General features: G+C 48.2%; 2 protein-coding genes across 3 annotated transcripts; one reads left to right on the top strand and one right to left on the bottom strand.

The window, feature by feature from the left end:
* Positions 1 to 4,074: 4,074 nt before the first annotated feature.
* On the bottom strand, positions 4,075 to 13,415 carry LOC103665068 (histone H2A type 1). 2 transcript variants are annotated; one of them, XM_008692981.2, is made up of 3 exons: positions 12,598 to 13,415; positions 12,156 to 12,263; positions 4,075 to 6,205 (listed from the first exon to the last, which is right to left on the bottom strand). In XM_008692981.2, the coding sequence occupies exon 1, from the start codon at positions 13,362 to 13,364 to the stop codon at positions 12,972 to 12,974; it is 393 nt and encodes a 130-aa protein (XP_008691203.1). In that variant the 5' UTR covers positions 13,365 to 13,415; the 3' UTR covers positions 4,075 to 6,205; positions 12,156 to 12,263; positions 12,598 to 12,971. The 2 variants fall into 2 exon arrangements, with proteins under 2 accessions (XP_008691203.1, XP_040501090.1); XM_040645156.1 differs by having other exon boundaries at positions 12,598 to 12,975.
* A 252-nt stretch (positions 13,416 to 13,667) lies between these two features.
* Positions 13,668 to 17,409, top strand: LOC103665066 (histone H2B type 1-K). The gene is made up of 2 exons (XM_008692980.2): positions 13,668 to 14,089; positions 17,255 to 17,409. Exon 1 carries the CDS (start codon positions 13,689 to 13,691, stop codon positions 14,067 to 14,069), a length of 381 nt encoding a protein of 126 aa, XP_008691202.1. The 5' UTR covers positions 13,668 to 13,688; the 3' UTR covers positions 14,070 to 14,089; positions 17,255 to 17,409.
* Positions 17,410 to 17,491: the final 82 nt, after the last annotated feature.

The following is a 17,491-nucleotide window of genomic DNA, read 5'->3' as shown; positions in this document are numbered from 1 at the left end:
CCGTGTCCATGTCTCTCTCAAAGAAATAATGGAGATAATTTATATAATATATTGAGTATACAGAGCATGATTCTATATAGTATAAGTAATTTTTATTTTTAATACTAAATTTTAAATATTTTGTATTTATATAATCCTCTGAAATTCTTTTACTTTGATAAACATGGATTTAAAACATTCTATATTATATATAAAATGTTAAGTAATATTTATTTTTGCCCATAGTATCATATTTATCTTAAATATGTATTTATAGTATGTGGGAGGGAATATTTCCCTTCTTCCCTTCTAAGTTCTTTGGCTGATCTAATAATTAAATTGATATGAGACAGATTAACAGGAGGAAAACAAACTTTGCATGTATGGGAGACTCATAAAAATGTAAAACCCGTCCTGCTCCCAGTTAATTGAGTCTTTTTTTTTTTTTCCAGTTAATTGAGTCTTACATAACATCCTGAACTAAGGAAAAGGGTAAGGGTCTGGGAGTATAAAGGGAAGGAAGACCATTCACAGGCAGGAGAGAGTTGTTGGAAAATAAAGGTTGCCTTGTTATGCAGATGACATTGTTAGGTGAAAAGGTGTCTCTGGTAATAGCTCTTTTCTTGGTACAGGCCTCTTTTCCAATGTAAATTTAGGCTGTTGAGGGGGAAATTAAGAGGGTTTCCAAAATCGACTGAATTTTGACTGCCTTTATCTCAAAATAATCTCTATGCGATGATCCTGGTGCTGGGGTCGAGCCCCACATCAGGATGCCTGTGTGATCTCACCCTCTCTCAAATAAATCGTATCTTAAAAAGATAATCCTTATGCCAAAGAGACATATTTGGGGGGGACAAAATCTGCTCTTCTTCAATATAGATTTTTAGGGACATTTATTTTTAGTCAAAATACATTTTTAATATTTATTACCCTGAACAAAATAAACTTCTATTAATTTATTCTTTGTGCAAATTTCTTATATATGTATGATCATCTTTATCATGTATTGTGTTTTGAAGTAACTTCTAATCCGTATCCTAACAGCTAAAAATGTAAGTGAACGGTGATCACAGCAAAGGATTCATTGCTACTCCCTCTTTACCAAAACCCCCTCCTGAAACACCACCACACCAGGAAAACTAGTATTTCCATAGAAACAATCTAAATACAAGCATATGTAGAAGTCTGGAAGATGAGAGATTTATAAAAACCACAGAAAAACATTGATAGGGGAAAGGCATTGTTTGAGAGCTCAGAAATTTGTCTTGGTTGGGTGATTCCTAATCCTCTGCTCTGGGCATTTGCTCCTTGTCCAGAGAACCCACCTTCCTCCAAACTCTGGTGTCCCCCCACCCCCATCGCTGAAGCTGTTTCCTTCTTCCACCAGGGAACTAGCATTCATTAACATCCGTAGTGTTTATTTAAATGTGGGATTGTTGATAGATTGGGGCTGAAAGCAGGAGGTAGACCACATTAATAATGTCATCCAGAGCAACCTTTTTCCAGATAAATTAACATCATGAACTGAAAAGGCAATTTCAGTCTTTAAAGCGGTCTTTGCTCCTTGGACCCATCTCATCCTCACGCTGCCTCCGCTCGTTGACGGCTTTCCAGTTGCTCACTTAACAACTCCTATGTTTTCCGCCATGTTTTCCATCCTTGTTTACCTTTCAACCTCTTTTTTTTTTGTTTTTATTTTATTATTTCTTTAAAGATTTTATTTATTTGAGAGAGAGAGAGAGCACACAAGCGGGGGGGGAGGGGCAGAGGAAGAAGAAGAAGCAGGGTCCCTGCTGAGCAGGGATCCCGCCCGATGTGGGGCTAAATTCCAGGACCCTGAGATCATGACCTGAGCCAAAGGTAGACGCTTAACTGACTGAGCCACCCAGGTGCCCCCTTTTGTTTTTATTTTATACCACTTATGTATATTGTAAGGTTTTTATTATTATAAAATTAACACAGTTTATAGACTATATTTTATGGGGTCATCATTGAACTACTGTCAAGGAAGATGCAAATATGAATAAAACTCACTCTCTAAGGCACGTGGTCAACTACTGGAAGAGATGCACAAGAAATCTAGTTTGGGAAGACACTGTTAGGTGCTTTCATAGAGCTGTGGAGAGAGAAATTAATGGCAATACCAAGAAAGCTTAAATTCTCCTTCTGTCTGGGTCACCTACACCTTAGTTTAAAAAAATTTTTTTTCCATAGATCTTCTGCCACTAAAATCGAACTTCACCTCCCATGAAAATAACTTCACAGTGTAAACTATGGAGTTCTAATTTGTTCTTCTGGATCTAATTGCAATTACAAATATCTGCTTTTTGTTTTTATTGAGACTTGTTGAAACTTTGTTATCTCCTTTTTTAAAAAAGCTTAAAATATTTTTCTGATTATGTAAGTAATAATAGTACGCACTTTTTCCAATGACATTGGAGTTATAGTCAATCAACAAAAAAATTCTGCTAACAGGTAATTATAACCAATGATGTATCACACTTGAGTATTTTATTTTACTTACAACAAAAACGTATATTTATTTGTCAATTATTTGATTATGGGCTCATTGGTTTGGTAAATCAAAACCACACCAATAAGATAATTTGAATAACAATTTAGCAAGGTAGTGGTTCTTGGGAGGAATCTGAACAATGCAACAAAGTAAGCAGTAGTAATGTCATCTGCTGGGGCAAAAAAAATTGTCCTTCCCTTCTAGGCTCTTTGGGGGGGTCTAGTAATTAAGCTGGCATAGGACAGATTAACAAGGGAAAAGCATTTAATTTCGCTCACTCAGTAGCCCCACAGCGACGAGAGCTTCCCCAGCAGTCAGGCAGCTGAGGCTCCTTTGCTATTGAGTAAGGAAGGGAGTAGGGGTCTGGGGCTTCGAAGGGAAGGAAGACAGTTCACAGGAAAATGGGAAGAGCAAATGTGCAGCGAACAGGTGTTTGCCGGGCCTTGCAGAGACGAGGAGACACAGGGAGGACGTTGAAGGGACAGGCCCTGCTAGCTCCCCTCAGCTTACGTGCCTGGCCCATGCTCTTTGTAGTTGTCTCTGCTGCTCGCGCTTCTCCTGGACTGGACCTATTCAAACCCCTTTGGGCAGCTGAGGGGGGAGGTAAAATCTCTTCCTGAGTATTTTGGGCCTAATTGTCTTCCCTCCAAATAATCCCCATGTCAGAGTGGCTCATTCTAGGATATTTGCTCCCAACCCATCAACATCAATAATAAAAACAGCATATTTTCTTACTAAAAATGGAAAGAACTCATAGACTTTCCTTGAGCGGTATTACTCTACTTGACATTTCTAGTTCTAAGAGAAATTGCCGTTTAAAATTTACAAACTCAGATAATGCAGGTGTCTTTTTAAGAGGGAACAGCTGAATAGTCAGATGTGATGTCCTCTGACATCAAATAATCATAAATTAAAAAGACATGTTTTTAAAGGTAGCATTTACCTCCTCTGTGTGATTGTGTGTCGGTCCCAGTGCGGGATTGCTATTCAGATTTAACCATAGGGTATACAAATATTTCAAGAGACTCAGAAAATGAATTGATTCCAGCAGACTAGGAATGCCATAGAATCCGATTTTCATTAAGCTATCCGTGAGTTAGGAGTCAACAGTAGCTGCTGTGTGCATGGGTGGAGAGGAACAGAAGGCCCTCTCCACTTGTGACTTGGTGACGAGAAGGGTACGATGAAGGGGGTGGAAGGGGCAGTGGCGGAAATGGACATCATGGCTGCTTGGGTCCCCACAGAGTTAAGGTAAAAATCTGACTTACAACGCCCGCCTTTCACCGTTGTGGTTAAGGCACGTGACGTCCTAATGTAATTTCCTGTCCTCTTTACTCATGTCTGCGTATGTGGACATTACGAAATGCATTCTCTGCCTGAACCTATTTGAAACAAGGAACCTAGCAATCTGTGTGACTAATGCATTTAGCAGGTGAGTCCTACTCAGTGAGATTCAGTTGAATTAGGAGAAAAAGGAAGGCCGGTCACAGGATTTCAGGATGTTTTCTGATCCCAGCTTTCTGGTGCCCACGGTCCTCGGTCCCGCCGCTTGGAGGAATGAGGAGGGAGACCAGACAGAGTGGTGGCAGCAAAGCGAAGGTTTATTAAGAGGACAGAATCAGCTCTCCGCATGGAGGGGCGCTCCAAGAAGACACCCCCCCCCCCAGCAATGAGAGGAGATGGGCTTTTGGGCAGTTTTAGCGGGGTTCTTTCAGCGCGGCTCCTGCAGGATTTCTTCATGTCTTTGATCGGCCGGGGAATTTTTCCAGCAAAGCTATCTTCCCAAGCACAGCTCCCTAGGGTTGTTTTCTCTGTGGTTTTTCCAGCAGACGGAGCAGGCACGATACTGATCTTCCCCCCGGGGCCTCTGTTCGTACTGCACCGCTCTCTGGCTCTCTGCCTGTCCCTCTCCTGTCCGTCCCTGCCATATCCCCCCTCTGAACAGGTAACTCTTAACTGCCCTTTGGGGCAGGGGCGATGACCGATCTACGGTTACTTCCTTCTGGGGAGGGGCGCCGGCTGGGTCAGAGGTCTGTCCAGAGGCCCCTCTCATACGTAGGGGCCGTCCCCATCTGGGGCTGCATTGACAGGACAATTTGTAGGCTGATGGACTCTATAAACGAGAGGACACAAACTGGATAAGCGCATTCAGAATACAAGGTCAGAAAAGAAGCAGGAGGGAGAGGATGAATACTGGGGCCATCAGTGGCCATAGCCAGCGTAACAGCTGGGCCCTAAGGGAGGTCCACCAGGAGGAGAGGTCCTCTGTTTGGGCCACCAGGTTACCTGACGAATCTGAATGAGTCCCGACCTGACCCGTGTTGTTAATATGAAAGCAGCGTTCCTCCCGGAGGAGGGTGCAGGTGCCCCCTGCGTGGGGGTCAGGAGATCAGGAGGTCCAGGGCCCGGGGATTTTGGAGGGCCATGACCTCCAGGAGTCTGCTTGCTGTGTGAGTCCTGCAGGTCTCTATACCTGAGTCTCGGATTGGTTTAGGACGTGCGGCCTGTGGCGGGACCCAGGGGCGTAGTCCGTGAGCAGCGCTAAGTAGGCTAACGAGCATCGCCCTCTCCACTGCGGGGGTAAGGTGACATATGCCCTTTGCCCACAATAGAAGAATAAACCGTCCCCTGCTCGGAGATTTAGGTGGAACCCGTACTTAAAGAGAAGCTTTGGCGGGGAGGTAGAGGCGGTTCCTGACAATTTATTCCATATTAGGGAAGCGTCTAAACGGAGCCGCTCGACCATCGTGGAAGCAAGTGAGCTGGAAGGATAGATTTTCAGAAAGAATTCTTGGGATGAGAGGAGTAAGCCTTCGGCCAGTCCGAGTGTAGAGGAGTTGCAGGACACCTGGGACCAGCCTGCTGAACAGGAGTTGTTAGCGGGGCTGAGAAAAGAGGTCTTTTCCTGGAGGGGATACTGGGCCCGGAGGAAAAGGTGAGGTTTCTCAGGATCTTTGTAGGCGCTGAGGGAGTGGAAAAGGGAGCCACTCCAGTATTCCTCTGCAGAGGTCGAAGTGACTTGGAAGGTGAAGTCGCACTGGGACGTGGGAAGATTTCCTACAAAAAACCCTGAGTCTGGAGTGTAAGTAGAGTTTTCGAAGCAAATCGGGAATGTTCCCGAGGCATTGAGTTGGAGCTGGTCCAACCAGGTGAGGTTTGGGGTGCTGTTGGACCAGGGGACTTTGGCTACTTTGGTTTCTATGTCCTTCTTCCAGGCTTTAAAAAATAGTTGCTCTATATTTTGATTGGGGAATGAATGAATATAGGAGACGAAAGGGGTGACGGAGTAATTAGCCCGTAGCCAGACCTCGATAGGGGCGGGCACAGCGGTCCCTACTGAGTCTTGCCCACATAGCCAACAATCAGTGAAAAGGAAGGGAGTGGCATTGAGTTGAACCCATCCTGGGGTCCCTGCAGATGAGAGGCAATGTAGAAGTTTGGGAAGAGAAAGGAGAAAGAGAATGAGTGCGTTCGAGGGCATGTCTGATCCGGGGTTGAAGTACTTAGCTTGGTGTTGCTCGTTTTCCTGTTTTTTGAAGACGTATTTGAGCCCTTTCCCCAGCTTGCAGTGGTATCTTGGTTTCCTGTTGTCTCTTTCCACCGGAAACCAGGGCTTAACGCTAGATTGGTGGATCCAGGCCTTGACCTTGGGCACATTGATGGCCGCTGGGGTGGCTGAGATGACTGTGTGCGGGCCTTCTCACACAGGCCCTAGGGACAAAGATAAAGAAGGAAGAATTTTAACAAGCACTTGGGCCCCAGGTTCGTTGTCTCGGAGCTCTCGGAGACCTTGCCACGGGGATGACACGACTTACCAAGTTAAAGACTCCCTTGTCTACCAGCAGGTCGTTTACATGGAAGGGTCTCCCTTATAAGACCTCAGAGGGGCTCAAGCCCCTTTCCATGGGGGTGTTTCTATTCCAGAATAAGGCGATAGGGAGTAGAGACACCCAATTTTGACTAGTTTCTTGTGCTAGTTTTCTGAAGTGTCTTTTAACCACCTCATTAGTGCTTTCTACCTTTCCCGAGGGTTGGGGTGTCCAGCAAAGTGGGGGTGACAGCGGATTCCCAAAGCCTTGATACTCCCTCTGTTACCTGGGACTTCCAGGAGGGGCCGTTATCACTTTGAAGGGACCTGGGGAGTCCACCGAGGGACGATTTCATTTACGGGTGCCTTTACCACCTCTGAGGCCTTTTTAGTTCTGCAGGGCAAGGCCTCCACCCCGTGTGTGAAGGTTATCAAACCCGGAGGCTATTGTACCCTGTGCCTTAGTGTGAAATCCATTTGCTAACCTCCCCCAGGTAGCCCCCCCACTCACTGTCTGCCTCTGGGGATTTCTGCATGAGAGCCGGGTTATTTTTTGGGCAGCATTCACAAGTCTTTAAAATGTGCTTAATGGTTTTGTCCAGGTTTTTTCCTGTAAAAGCTTGTGGGTCATCTGCAAGGTTTCATCCCGTCCCAGATGGAAGATTTGATGTAGGTTTTCGAACCTTCCGTTGGTTCACCTCAGAGAGCTGAAGCTTACCATCCTTCGCCTGGAGCCAGTCTGTAGGCCGAGGGCTCTATCCTCTCCTGATGCCCGTGGTGTTTTCTCTGTGGAGTAGCAAGGTTTCTCCTGGGTTACGGAGCCATCCCAAACTAGGCAGGCAACAGCAGGGGCAGTCGAGCACCTGGGGGCGGATTTTGCTGCCTTGGCCAAGCTATTCCCTTCCGATACCTCACCTGCTCCTCTCTGGTGTCCCTTGCTGCTACCTCCAGGGCGTGGGTACCCTGCCTGTAGGGGCCAGTGATTTCTTGGTGATATTCAGTGGGGGAACCTGAGGCAGTTAGAAACTGTCTCTCTTTCCAGATCGTGCCGTGGGCATGCAAAGCCAGGAAGGCATATCTGGAGTCCGTATAGATGCTGACCCTTTTGTTTCTACTGAGCGCCGACACCCGGGTGAAGGCTGTTAATTCGGCCAGTTGGGTTCTCGATCCGGATAGGAGGGGGTGCTTGTTGTTGTTTCGGGTGAAGTGGTAAAGTGACCACGGCGTACTTAGCCTTGCAGGTGCCTTGCTCAACAAATGAGCTTCTGTGAGCGAGGAGGGCCTGCTCTGGATTTTCTACTGGGGTTTCCTTTAGGTTCTCCCGAGCAGCACAGGTTTGAGCTATGGTGCATTGACAGTCATGTGTCACCTCTGTACCCTGTTCTGGAAGGAAGGTGTCGGGGTTGAAAGTGGAGCAAGTTTTTATTTGCACGACCAGACCTTCCAGCAGGAGCGCCAGGTACGGCAGAAGGCGGCTGTCCGTTACTATCCGTGGATAGGAGGCCTTGAATATTGCGGGGGGAGGGGGAGTGTATACAGTAAGATCCCGTCCCAGAGTTAACTTGGTAGCCTCGAGGATTAAAAGAGCGGAGGTGGGCACTGCCCTAGGGCATGCCGGCCAGCCACAGGCCACCAGGTCAAGCTCTTTGCTTAAAGATCCCACTGGCTGTGGAGTCGGCTCCCGGGCCTGGGTTAGAACGCCCAAGACCATTCCCTCCTTCTCGGTCACATCTAAGTTGTAAGGCCTCCCTCTAGGAGCTTAAAGCTGGGGCGCTGAGCAAGGCCTCTGTGGGGTTATTTATTTATTTATTTATTTATTTATTATTTTTCCTTTTTTAAGATTTTATTTATTTATTTGACAGAGAGAGACAGCCAGCGAGAGAGGGAACACAAGAAGGGGGAGTGGGAGAGGAAGAAGCAGGCTCATAGCAGAGGAGCCCGATGTGGGGCTCGATCCCAGGACTCCGGGATCACGCCCTAAGCCAAAGGCAGACGCTTAACGACTGCACTACCCAGGCGCCCCCTCTGTGGGGTTTTTAAAAGCCCTTTCCAACGCTGCTTTCCGTACTAAGAAACGGGTCCTGGCTGCCCGCGTGTTCCTGATGTTTGGTAAAGAGGGTGCGCTATTTCCCCATATCTCGGTATCCACAAGCGACAGTACCCGGTGATGCCCAAGAAACCTCTCATTTGCTGAGAAGTTCTGGGGAGACGGCATGAGGCAATGGGGCCGTACGCTATCCACTCCCAGGCTCCTTGTTCCCTCTGAAAGAACCAGACCTCTCATAATTGAGCCTTAGGTTGAGAGACCTTATAGCCCCCTTGTAGCCAGAAAGTTTGTGTGCCCAGCTCGGAGGGCGCAGAGCAGGAGGCCGTCCACACACCGTGGTAGGGCGCAGTCCTCGGCTGCAAGTTGTGAGGTTTCGGGGCAGCGCCCGTCCAGATGAATGGGGACCATCTCAGAACACTTGAGGTAAAGCCGACCACCGTGTGGTCGGATTAGTGGGGTCCTCAAATGCGAACAGAAACGGACAGTGTGGATGGAGCGGAATGCAGAAGAAGGCATCTTTTAAGCCTCGGTCTGTAAACCAACTTGTGCGTCAGGGGGTTTGAGCGAGCAGGGTGGAGGGTTTGGGGCCACAGCCTCATTAATAATTCGGAGGTCTTGTACCAATCTCCACTCCCATGAGGTTTTTATACCCCCAACCTGGAGTGTTACATGGGCTTTTGTATTCTTTTTAGAGCCCCTGCTGCTTTAGATTGTTTATGGGTTTTATTAGGCCCTCCTTCGCTTCTGGTGTTAGAAGGTACTGTTTCCAACAGGGGAAGGTTGCGAGGTCTCTAAGGTGTGTGCGAATGGGCACTGCAGTTAAGGCCCAACCCACTTCTCCCTGAGTTGCCCAGACCTGGGGATAAATAGCAGCCTCCGTTAAGGGGAGGCAATGGCTAGTCTGACCCAGGGCCATCAATATGAGAGTTCCCACACTGGCCATAACATCCCTACCTAAGAGAGGTGTGGGGCTCGCAGGCACTACTAACAAGGAGTGAGAGAATATTAGATCTTCCCAGGTGCAGCCCAGCGGGCGAGAAAAAAAATTGGTCATGGGCTGTCCAGTGATGCCCTTAAAGACAGTGCTGAGGCTGGACAGTTGGCCCAGGGTGGAGAAAGGAACAGGAAAGGTGGAAGGACACTGACTGGCTTTCCCTCTGTCTCGAGAATTCCCCGAGGCTCTGGGTTCCTGATGGTCAGCTGTTCCCGGGAAGCCACCATGAAGTGCTCCGGGCCCCACCAGACCTCCCGGGCATGCTGGTCATCCCAGTCCTCGCAGAGGGAGACCCTCGAGGGCATTCAGGTTTCCAGGGCCCTCCTCCACATGCAGGACTGGACTTGTGGGGCTTTGATTTTGGCTGTCCCCTCTAAGGGCATTCTGGCTTCCAGGGCCCGGGGCGGCCGCAGCGGTGGCGACTGGAACCAGCATCTCGGTGGGGGTCTGGGGGGGCAGGGTTGGTAGCGGCTTACAAGGCCGCACCTAGAGCCTCAGAAATTTCTCTTAGCCTCTTTTCTTGTTCCTTACTCTCCTCTTGGTCCTGGTTGTAAAAGACCTAGTTAGCAGCTCCTAAGAGCTCTTCTAGGGCCCCCTCGGGGCCAACAGCCAACTTTTGCAATTTTTTCCGAGTATCTGGGGCTGACTGGGTCACAGATTTGTCTTTGAGAATGATCTCAGTCTCGGGAGAATCGGGGGAGACTGCTGTATATTTAATGAGAGCCTCTCTCAACCTCTCTAAGAAGGCTGTCGGGTTTTCCTCTTGAGTTTGGGTGACGGTGGATAGCTGGGCATGACTTAGGGGTTGAAACTTTGACCTTTTTAACTCCCCCACGATGTGGGCCTGGAGGTGACCGAGGTACCAGTTTCTGAGGGATCATTAGGGTCCCAAGTGGGGTCTTGGGAAGGGACAGCTTGGGCTCCAGTTGGGAATTGGAAGTCCCCCATGGGCCCATCCGTGCCTTGATAATTAATCAGCTGTTCGTCCCCGTTCTCTCAGCGGTGGCCAGGACTCCGCATTTCCCCGCCTCAGAGAGGGTTTGATTTAACAGGAGCATTACATCCTTCCGGGTTAATTTGAACACATAAGTGAGATTTTGGAGGGCTTCTATGTATTTATCTGGGTTGTTGGAAAATTTTCCAAGGTCTCTGGTCTTGCAATGACAAGGCGCGTGTACCCCAGCCATAGTGGCACCTCCCCGTGGACCTAAGTCCTACGTGTTCTTGCAAGAGAGAGAGAGCCCCTGAGCATCAGCAGGGGGTCCAGGATAGGGCGGACAGGTAAGGGGACCTCATCTTGAATCTGGATAAATTGATGGAGACACTAGGGAAGATGGAGCCGGGTGTGGAAAACCCTCTGCAGACCCCTTTGCTTGCCTGCCTTCGGGGTGGCTGTGCTCTTCCTTTGTCCCTTCCCCTGGTGTCCGGCCAGGAGAGAGCAGCCGGGAGGCTGGCACAGGCCCTTATTTTCCCTTAAGGCCCAGAAACTTTGCACGTTGGGTACTTCTTCCCATTTTCCCTCATGTTTGCAAAACCAGTCCAGTTGTAACAGATATGATGACTGATACGTCCCTCAGGCCACCGTGTCTCCTCCTCCAATTGGTATTGTGGCCATGCCTTGGAACAAATGAAAATAAGTTGCCTTTTCTTTAAGATTTGTGGGTTAAACCATTCCAGTTATTCAGGAAGCATCCCAAAGGAGTACTGGCTTTGGTCAGGGAGTTGCAATTGCCCGTCTACAGGAAGAGAGGCAATGGCCTCCCTTATCCTATTCCTCATAGTTGACCAGGAGGACTTCTTCCTGATCTAATGTTCTGGCTGTCCCTGCAACTGGCAGCCAGGGCCGCTGTCCCTCCTGCAAGACGCTAGTAATGGCTCTTACCAGGCCTGACCGTACCTCTGGGGAGTGACCCCGCTTTTCCTGACTCATTATCTCTGCATTTCCCAGGCACGGGACTCAAAGGATCCTGTCTGTGACCAGATTGGATCCTTCAGTGGTGGGAGGACGAGCCAAACTTCTGGCCCGTTGAGTTGGTATGACGGGCGTAATGAAAGTGCTCTGTTTGACAGACCCGTCTTCAGAGGTTAACAAAGGCCAATTTCTGGAGGAACTGGACAGGCCTCTGGGGAAGCGGGTGATGGCCGAGGTGGATGTCCGTTCCCCTGCCCTTCTCAGCAATACCTACACAGACGTGCTCCAGCGAGACCAGAGTCCATCTTACGACGGTCACAGCTGAGCAACGGGGCACGCACCTTGCCAAGTGTAACTGCATGGTCCTCATGCATCCCGGGGGCAATCCCTGACACTGTCAAGCAAGCCTGATCCATACGGTGTGGGGATATAGTGTCCGTCACACAGAAACAACAAACATGCTTTGTGGCTGGAGGGTAGCAGGTAGATCATTGCCAGGGGGACCCCAATAAAGGAATTCAAGGTGTGTCTGTGGGGTGGGGGATTATTCCTAACAAGTTCTGGGCCAGATCCCAGAGGAGGCCTCATACCTAAGTGCTCTGTCCACCTGATGGGGAAATGGCTGAAGGGGTAAGACTCAGGTGCTGTCACAGACAGGAGGGCAGAGGCAGAAGGCTGTTCCTCACTGTAAGGGGGAACTGGGGGTGCAAAGTCTTGGAGGCCGCTGGCAAGAGGATGTCTGGGGGGACCGTCCCGGGTTTTTGCATTCCTTCCCCTAGAGGAGGGATCAGTGGGAACCTATCACCCGAGATTTGAGGATGGCCACCACGCTATTCGCTCTGAGATGATGCGTGCCCATCATGCTGTCACAGAATGGAGAGACTTGTGTCCACTACTCACGGTTAGACGTCCTTGATGATGACCAGAGATCCTGGAGGAGCCCCCAAGGAAATGTTTCAGGATTTTTTCTTATCCCAGCTTTCTGGTGCCCGCGGTTCTCAAGTCACGCTGCTCGGAGTCATGAAGAGGGAGACCAGACACAGAGTGGGGGACAGCAAAGCCAAGTTTTAAGAGGCTAGAATCAGCTCTCCACACACAGAGGGGGGATCTGAGAATATCCCCTTCCCACCCCCAGCAAGGACACATTTTCTTTTATGCAGTTTTAGCAGGGGTTGTTGCAGCCCAGATCCTTCAGGATTTCTTCATGTCTTTGTCTGATTGGCCTGGGGAAGTTTTCCAGCAAGATTATCTTCCTCAGCCCAGCCCCCTTGGGTTGTTTTTCCTCCCTGGTATTCCAGGAGGCCATTCCAGGGAGACCAAGCAGGTGAGATAGGGATCTTACCTGTAGCCTCAGGTCACCTAGATCCCTCTTTGCCCGTCCCTGACATCACAGGACACCGAGTTTCTGTTTCAGAGGGACATTTGATCCCGCAGAGGAACCAAGGATACTGAAATCTGGCTCACATGGGCTCATTAAAGCAGGTCTTTTCTTCCTGCAAGGTGACTTCAATTTAGGGACTCGTGGGTCAAATGACAGATTTATAAATACCCTAGGCAAGCTTTCCTTTTCTTCTTTACAGATTTGTCAGTATTCAACACCTTGCTGTGCCAACAATGTGACTTAAAGTCACAGCTCTTTTTGTTGATTAAGTGGGTGGCTCTGAAAAGAGCCTTTTCGTTTAGACAGGAGGTTTGAGCTGCACAGTTGGCCAGACTCTACTTGCCCTTGGCCTTGTGGTGGCTCTCGGTCTTCTTGGGCAGCAGCACGGCCTGGATGTTGGGCAGGACGCCGCCCTGCGCGATGGTGACTTTGCCCAGCAGCTTGTTGAGCTCCTCGTCGTTGCGGATGGCCAGCTGCAGGTGGCGCGGGATGATGCGCGTCTTCTTGTTGTCGCGGGCCGCGTTGCCCGCCAGCTCCAGGATCTCGGCTGTCAGGTACTCCAGCACGGCCGCCAGGTACACGGGCGCGCCGGCCCCGACCCGCTCGGCGTAGTTGCCCTTCCGGAGCAGGCGGTGCACACGGCCCACCGGGAACTGGAGGCCGGCCCGCGAGGAGCGCGTCTTGGCCTTGGCGCGAGCCTTGCCGCCCTGCTTCCCGCGTCCGGACATTCCGGAGAAAGAGGCACAGACCTGAGTAGGGTCAGAGTTGAGTCTGCCAGAGCTACCCTACTTATAGTCTCTATGGGGCACAAAAATGAAGCTATGCCATTGGCTAAAATTACAGTTTCACTTAAACCAATGGATTCCTGGTTTTCAAATACACTTCTTTTGATTGAACAAAATTAATACGTGACGTCTGCAGAATTCGCCAATTAGATACAGGATTTGACTCACTGCCTCCTTTGTTTAAGAAGCGGTGGATAAAAAGGACCCTTAGAGCCTCATTCTCATTCTTCTTGTTATTTTGAAGTCTTTTAACAGTTGCTTCCGGCCATGCCCGAACCGGCCAAGTCGGCTCCGGCCCCGAAGAAGGGCTCCAAGAAGGCGGTGACCAAGGCGCAGAAGAAGGACGGCAAGAAGCGCAAGCGCAGCCGCAAGGAGAGCTACTCGGTGTACGTGTACAAGGTGCTGAAGCAGGTGCACCCCGACACCGGCATCTCGTCCAAGGCCATGGGCATCATGAACTCGTTCGTCAACGACATCTTCGAGCGCATCGCGGGCGAGGCGTCGCGCCTGGCGCATTACAACAAGCGCTCGACCATCACGTCCAGGGAGATCCAGACGGCCGTGCGCCTGCTGCTGCCCGGGGAGCTGGCCAAGCACGCCGTGTCCGAGGGCACCAAGGCCGTCACCAAGTACACCAGCGCCAAGTGAGCCCGCCTACAGAGCGATCGGTAAGGCTCGGCACACACCCCAAAGGCTCTTTTCAGAGCCACTCAGCGTTCTAAGGAGAACTGGCACTCGTTTATCCCGGGTGTTTATTTGCTGTGAAGAAACAGTATCTGAATTCCATGTTTTCACCTGGCGAGAAATTAGTTACAATGTATGGAGAGCTAAAGCGGCGCTGGAGACGGTATTTAAATGGGTTTCGGTCAGGAAGGATCACGTTCATTATCAGACAAATCGAGTAAAAATAAAATATTCTTTGTCTCCAAAGCAAAGCAAAACCTGGTAACCTTTGAAATTGTCAGCCCGGCAAAAGGTTTTATTAATAATGCCTCGAGCTCTCTTTCCGTAATTCTAAGGTGTACCTTACTAACGGGGAGCCCTGGGCACCCGCTAAGAAGAGCGCAAGTCGTTTTTATTCACTTATCTTTCTTTTGGGGGTGGTGCTGGCTCTGGGCCCTGGAGTTTGTATTTGCCACATGCTAAGTTAGAAAGGCAGCAGAAAAAATGGAAGTAAGATCCGGATCGACAATGTCTATACGCTGTGCGCGCCAGGCGGAGGGCTCGTTGGCGTGAGAGCCAATCCAGACGCTGCGCGGGCAATTTGAAGTCACCCACCCGCTGCGCTCAGTGAGTCTGTCCTCACCGGGTAATTCCGGGCAGCGCGCGGTGCCGGGGAGCTAACACCTTACTCCCCGGTTTCTCTGGGAGAAATTCCTCTCATGGGAAGGACTGGGCTCTGATTCCCACCTTTCCGGTCAGAATGCACTCCATATTTTCTTTCTGTGTCACTTGCATTTCGTGTTTCTATTGGAAGACATTTAAAAAGAAAACTAGAAGAGAGGGGAAGCGCTCTCCTTCACCCCCAGTTCGGGAGGACGTCAAAATCCCTCTCTCTGATCTAAGCCCTTAGGAATGGCACATTTGAAAGTATTTTGGTCTTTGCCGGGAATCGGGGTGGAAACACTTCTACACTGAATTGTATTTGCTGCAGTTTTTTGATAATATCCTTTATGCAATTACAGAGCGGAGGTGTGCAGGTGAGAATATTCTGCACTCATTGAACAGGAGACAGAATGGAGCAGCGCTATTCTTGATAGCAAAATAGGAGACGTAACCACATATCCATGGCCCAAGGAATCAACAAATTTATTGAGATACGGTCACCCAATAGGAGTCCATATAGCAAAGGGAAAAAAAAGATGAAAATACACAGTAGTACTTGGTTGAATTTCAGAAATATAAATGTCAGAAGGTTCGTATATGATACCACTTTATAAAGCTCGAAAATAAATTATAATTGAAGCATGTAGAGAAGCACATGTAAATGTATGATTCAAAAACCTTTTTAAGAGCTTCATGAATGAGTTTTTGAAAATCAGGAAGTGGATACCACAGTGACAATCACAGCAAGAGGATGTAGACAAGAACAGAGGTAAATACAAGTTGTTGCCAACATTCTAGATTTAGTGCCAGAAGTTCCATCATGGGTGTGTGATACAATGGGTCTTACAGTTAAGATGTATGCCACTTACATTCCATTTATGTATCAAGTACTGTACTGAAAACTGTAGCAGGGAGAGAACCCTTGCCGAAGAGCAAGTTCCAAGCAGCGTCTACTTTGTCATAAAGGAACTCTTAGAATGTAGAATTCCAAACCTTAAGGTGTTGCTGTAGATAGAATTACTTTCTTTTAGAGAGTAGGAGAAAAAGAAGACTGACAGGCATGAAAAAGGCCATGAAAATTCAGGTCATTAAAAATTTAGAAAACTCAAGATTTGGGCTACGATTAAGATCTCCAGCTCTTGTAAACTTTCTGTCTTCTCAGCTTTTCAAAATCTTTGTGACAGCTCTCTGAGCAGACTGTGTTTGAGGAGGTCCACAGGTGCGTGTGTGTTTCGTATGTGCTTTATGTACTCATGCCAATGTATGTGTGGATACCCCTCCCTCAATTCTGTTAGGAAAGAAATTATATTTTTAAATTTATGTCTCTTTTCTCCTTCCATCATCTCTCAGGATAGTTGATGATAGTAAATTCACCATGTATTGAGTCCTTGTAATCACTACTTTTTAGAGCACAGAAAACTTTGATCCTGGCCGTTAATCCATTAATGCAGAGAATCGATAGCAAATTCTGGTATTTCTTTGTTTTACAGAATGAGGGAAACAGCAGATAGAAATCCAGGGGACGGAATGGGAAGAGGATTTAGAAGGATTCAGTGAGCCAACCATATATGTATAGCCTGGGCCTGGGGACGCATGTGTGTAGAGAGGCAGGTGTAGAGGACGTTACAGACACACATGCAGGTGCAGGTACGGGAATAGACAGGTGTGTTGGCTATCGGGCACTGCTTGAATGACTTGCACTTGTGGGGGTGGCTGAACCCTGTGCAGACTGGACAGGAGCCTGCAGAGGGAACTTGTGGCCCCCCTATAGAAGGTCCATTACAGTCCAGTATTTAGAAACTTAAAATTTCCTAAAAGAAAAGGAGAGAAAAACAAGAAAAGATCTCAAAGCTAGACTGTATGGGTTATTTGCACCTTGGTCATCCAGGTGTCTAATGCTTTGTTGTTCAAAGTATCTTGCTTAATTTGTGTCACTGCTGATCAGTTTTGGGAAATTGACCTGAGCTCAGCCAAACCTGGACGTGACTTTATTGTTTTATACTGGAACAGCTGGTAGCCTCAACAATTCATGTGGTTTGCCCCTGATAATATTTTTTTTTTGTCATTTTCTCCCCTAAAGAACAATTTTTAGAACACAAAAGAACAGACTGGAACATTAAAATAGATGAGAGAGTCTTATCCTAAAGGAGAGATTTTTTCCCCCAAGTTATGTTGCCTGAAACTGGCCGTTGTGCAGCTTAGAGAAATTCATGTTTTCTTCCTTAAAAACTGCCTTCCATGGAGCTTGAACAAAATTTACTGATAAAGCTTAAGTCCTTTTTTCCTCCTTTCTAGATTCCATGCACTTTGCCATCCTTCAGTTAGGACTCTGTATTGGGCACATTAAATTAATTTGACCACAACTTATCTTAGTTACATTTTAAGTTCTTTGATGTGGAAAACCCCTGCATCTCATCATCCATAACTGTCCAAACCATCTCCGTTGTGTACTTTCCTTGCAGATGACTCGTTTGTCCATTTTCTGATACTTCTAACTTCTATTTCAGAGGCTCGTCTTCTCTGATGTTGCCACCAAATCAGCCTCTTGAGCGGATTCATGAGTAAAGCAGATGTGTGGGATCAAAAAGCAAAACCAACCAACGAAACGCACAAGGACATTTTTTTCCAGACTTGAATAAGGCTAAAAACTCCTAGAGAGTTGAACATACATGTAAGTATTCCTAGGGGTCGATGAATAGGGCTGCTTCAGCGTAAGAGGACTTTACAGAGGGCCTAAGAAAGTG

The sequence above is a fragment of the Ursus maritimus genome, unplaced genomic scaffold, assembly GCF_017311325.1.
Source record: "Ursus maritimus isolate PB19 unplaced genomic scaffold, ASM1731132v1 scaffold_30, whole genome shotgun sequence".
Taxonomy (NCBI): domain Eukaryota; kingdom Metazoa; phylum Chordata; class Mammalia; order Carnivora; family Ursidae; genus Ursus; species Ursus maritimus.
Note: the sequence above shows the minus strand (reverse complement) of the source record. Positions and strands in the feature narration are given on the sequence as shown.

What these genes read in the sequence shown, in the direction of transcription:
- LOC103665068 (XM_040645156.1), bottom strand. Translation starts at nt 5,975, where the DNA reads ATGCCCTCGAACGCACTCATTCTCTTTCTCCTTTCTCTTCCCAAACTT.
- LOC103665066 (XM_008692980.2), top strand. Translation starts at nt 13,689, where the DNA reads ATGCCCGAACCGGCCAAGTCGGCTCCGGCCCCGAAGAAGGGCTCCAAG.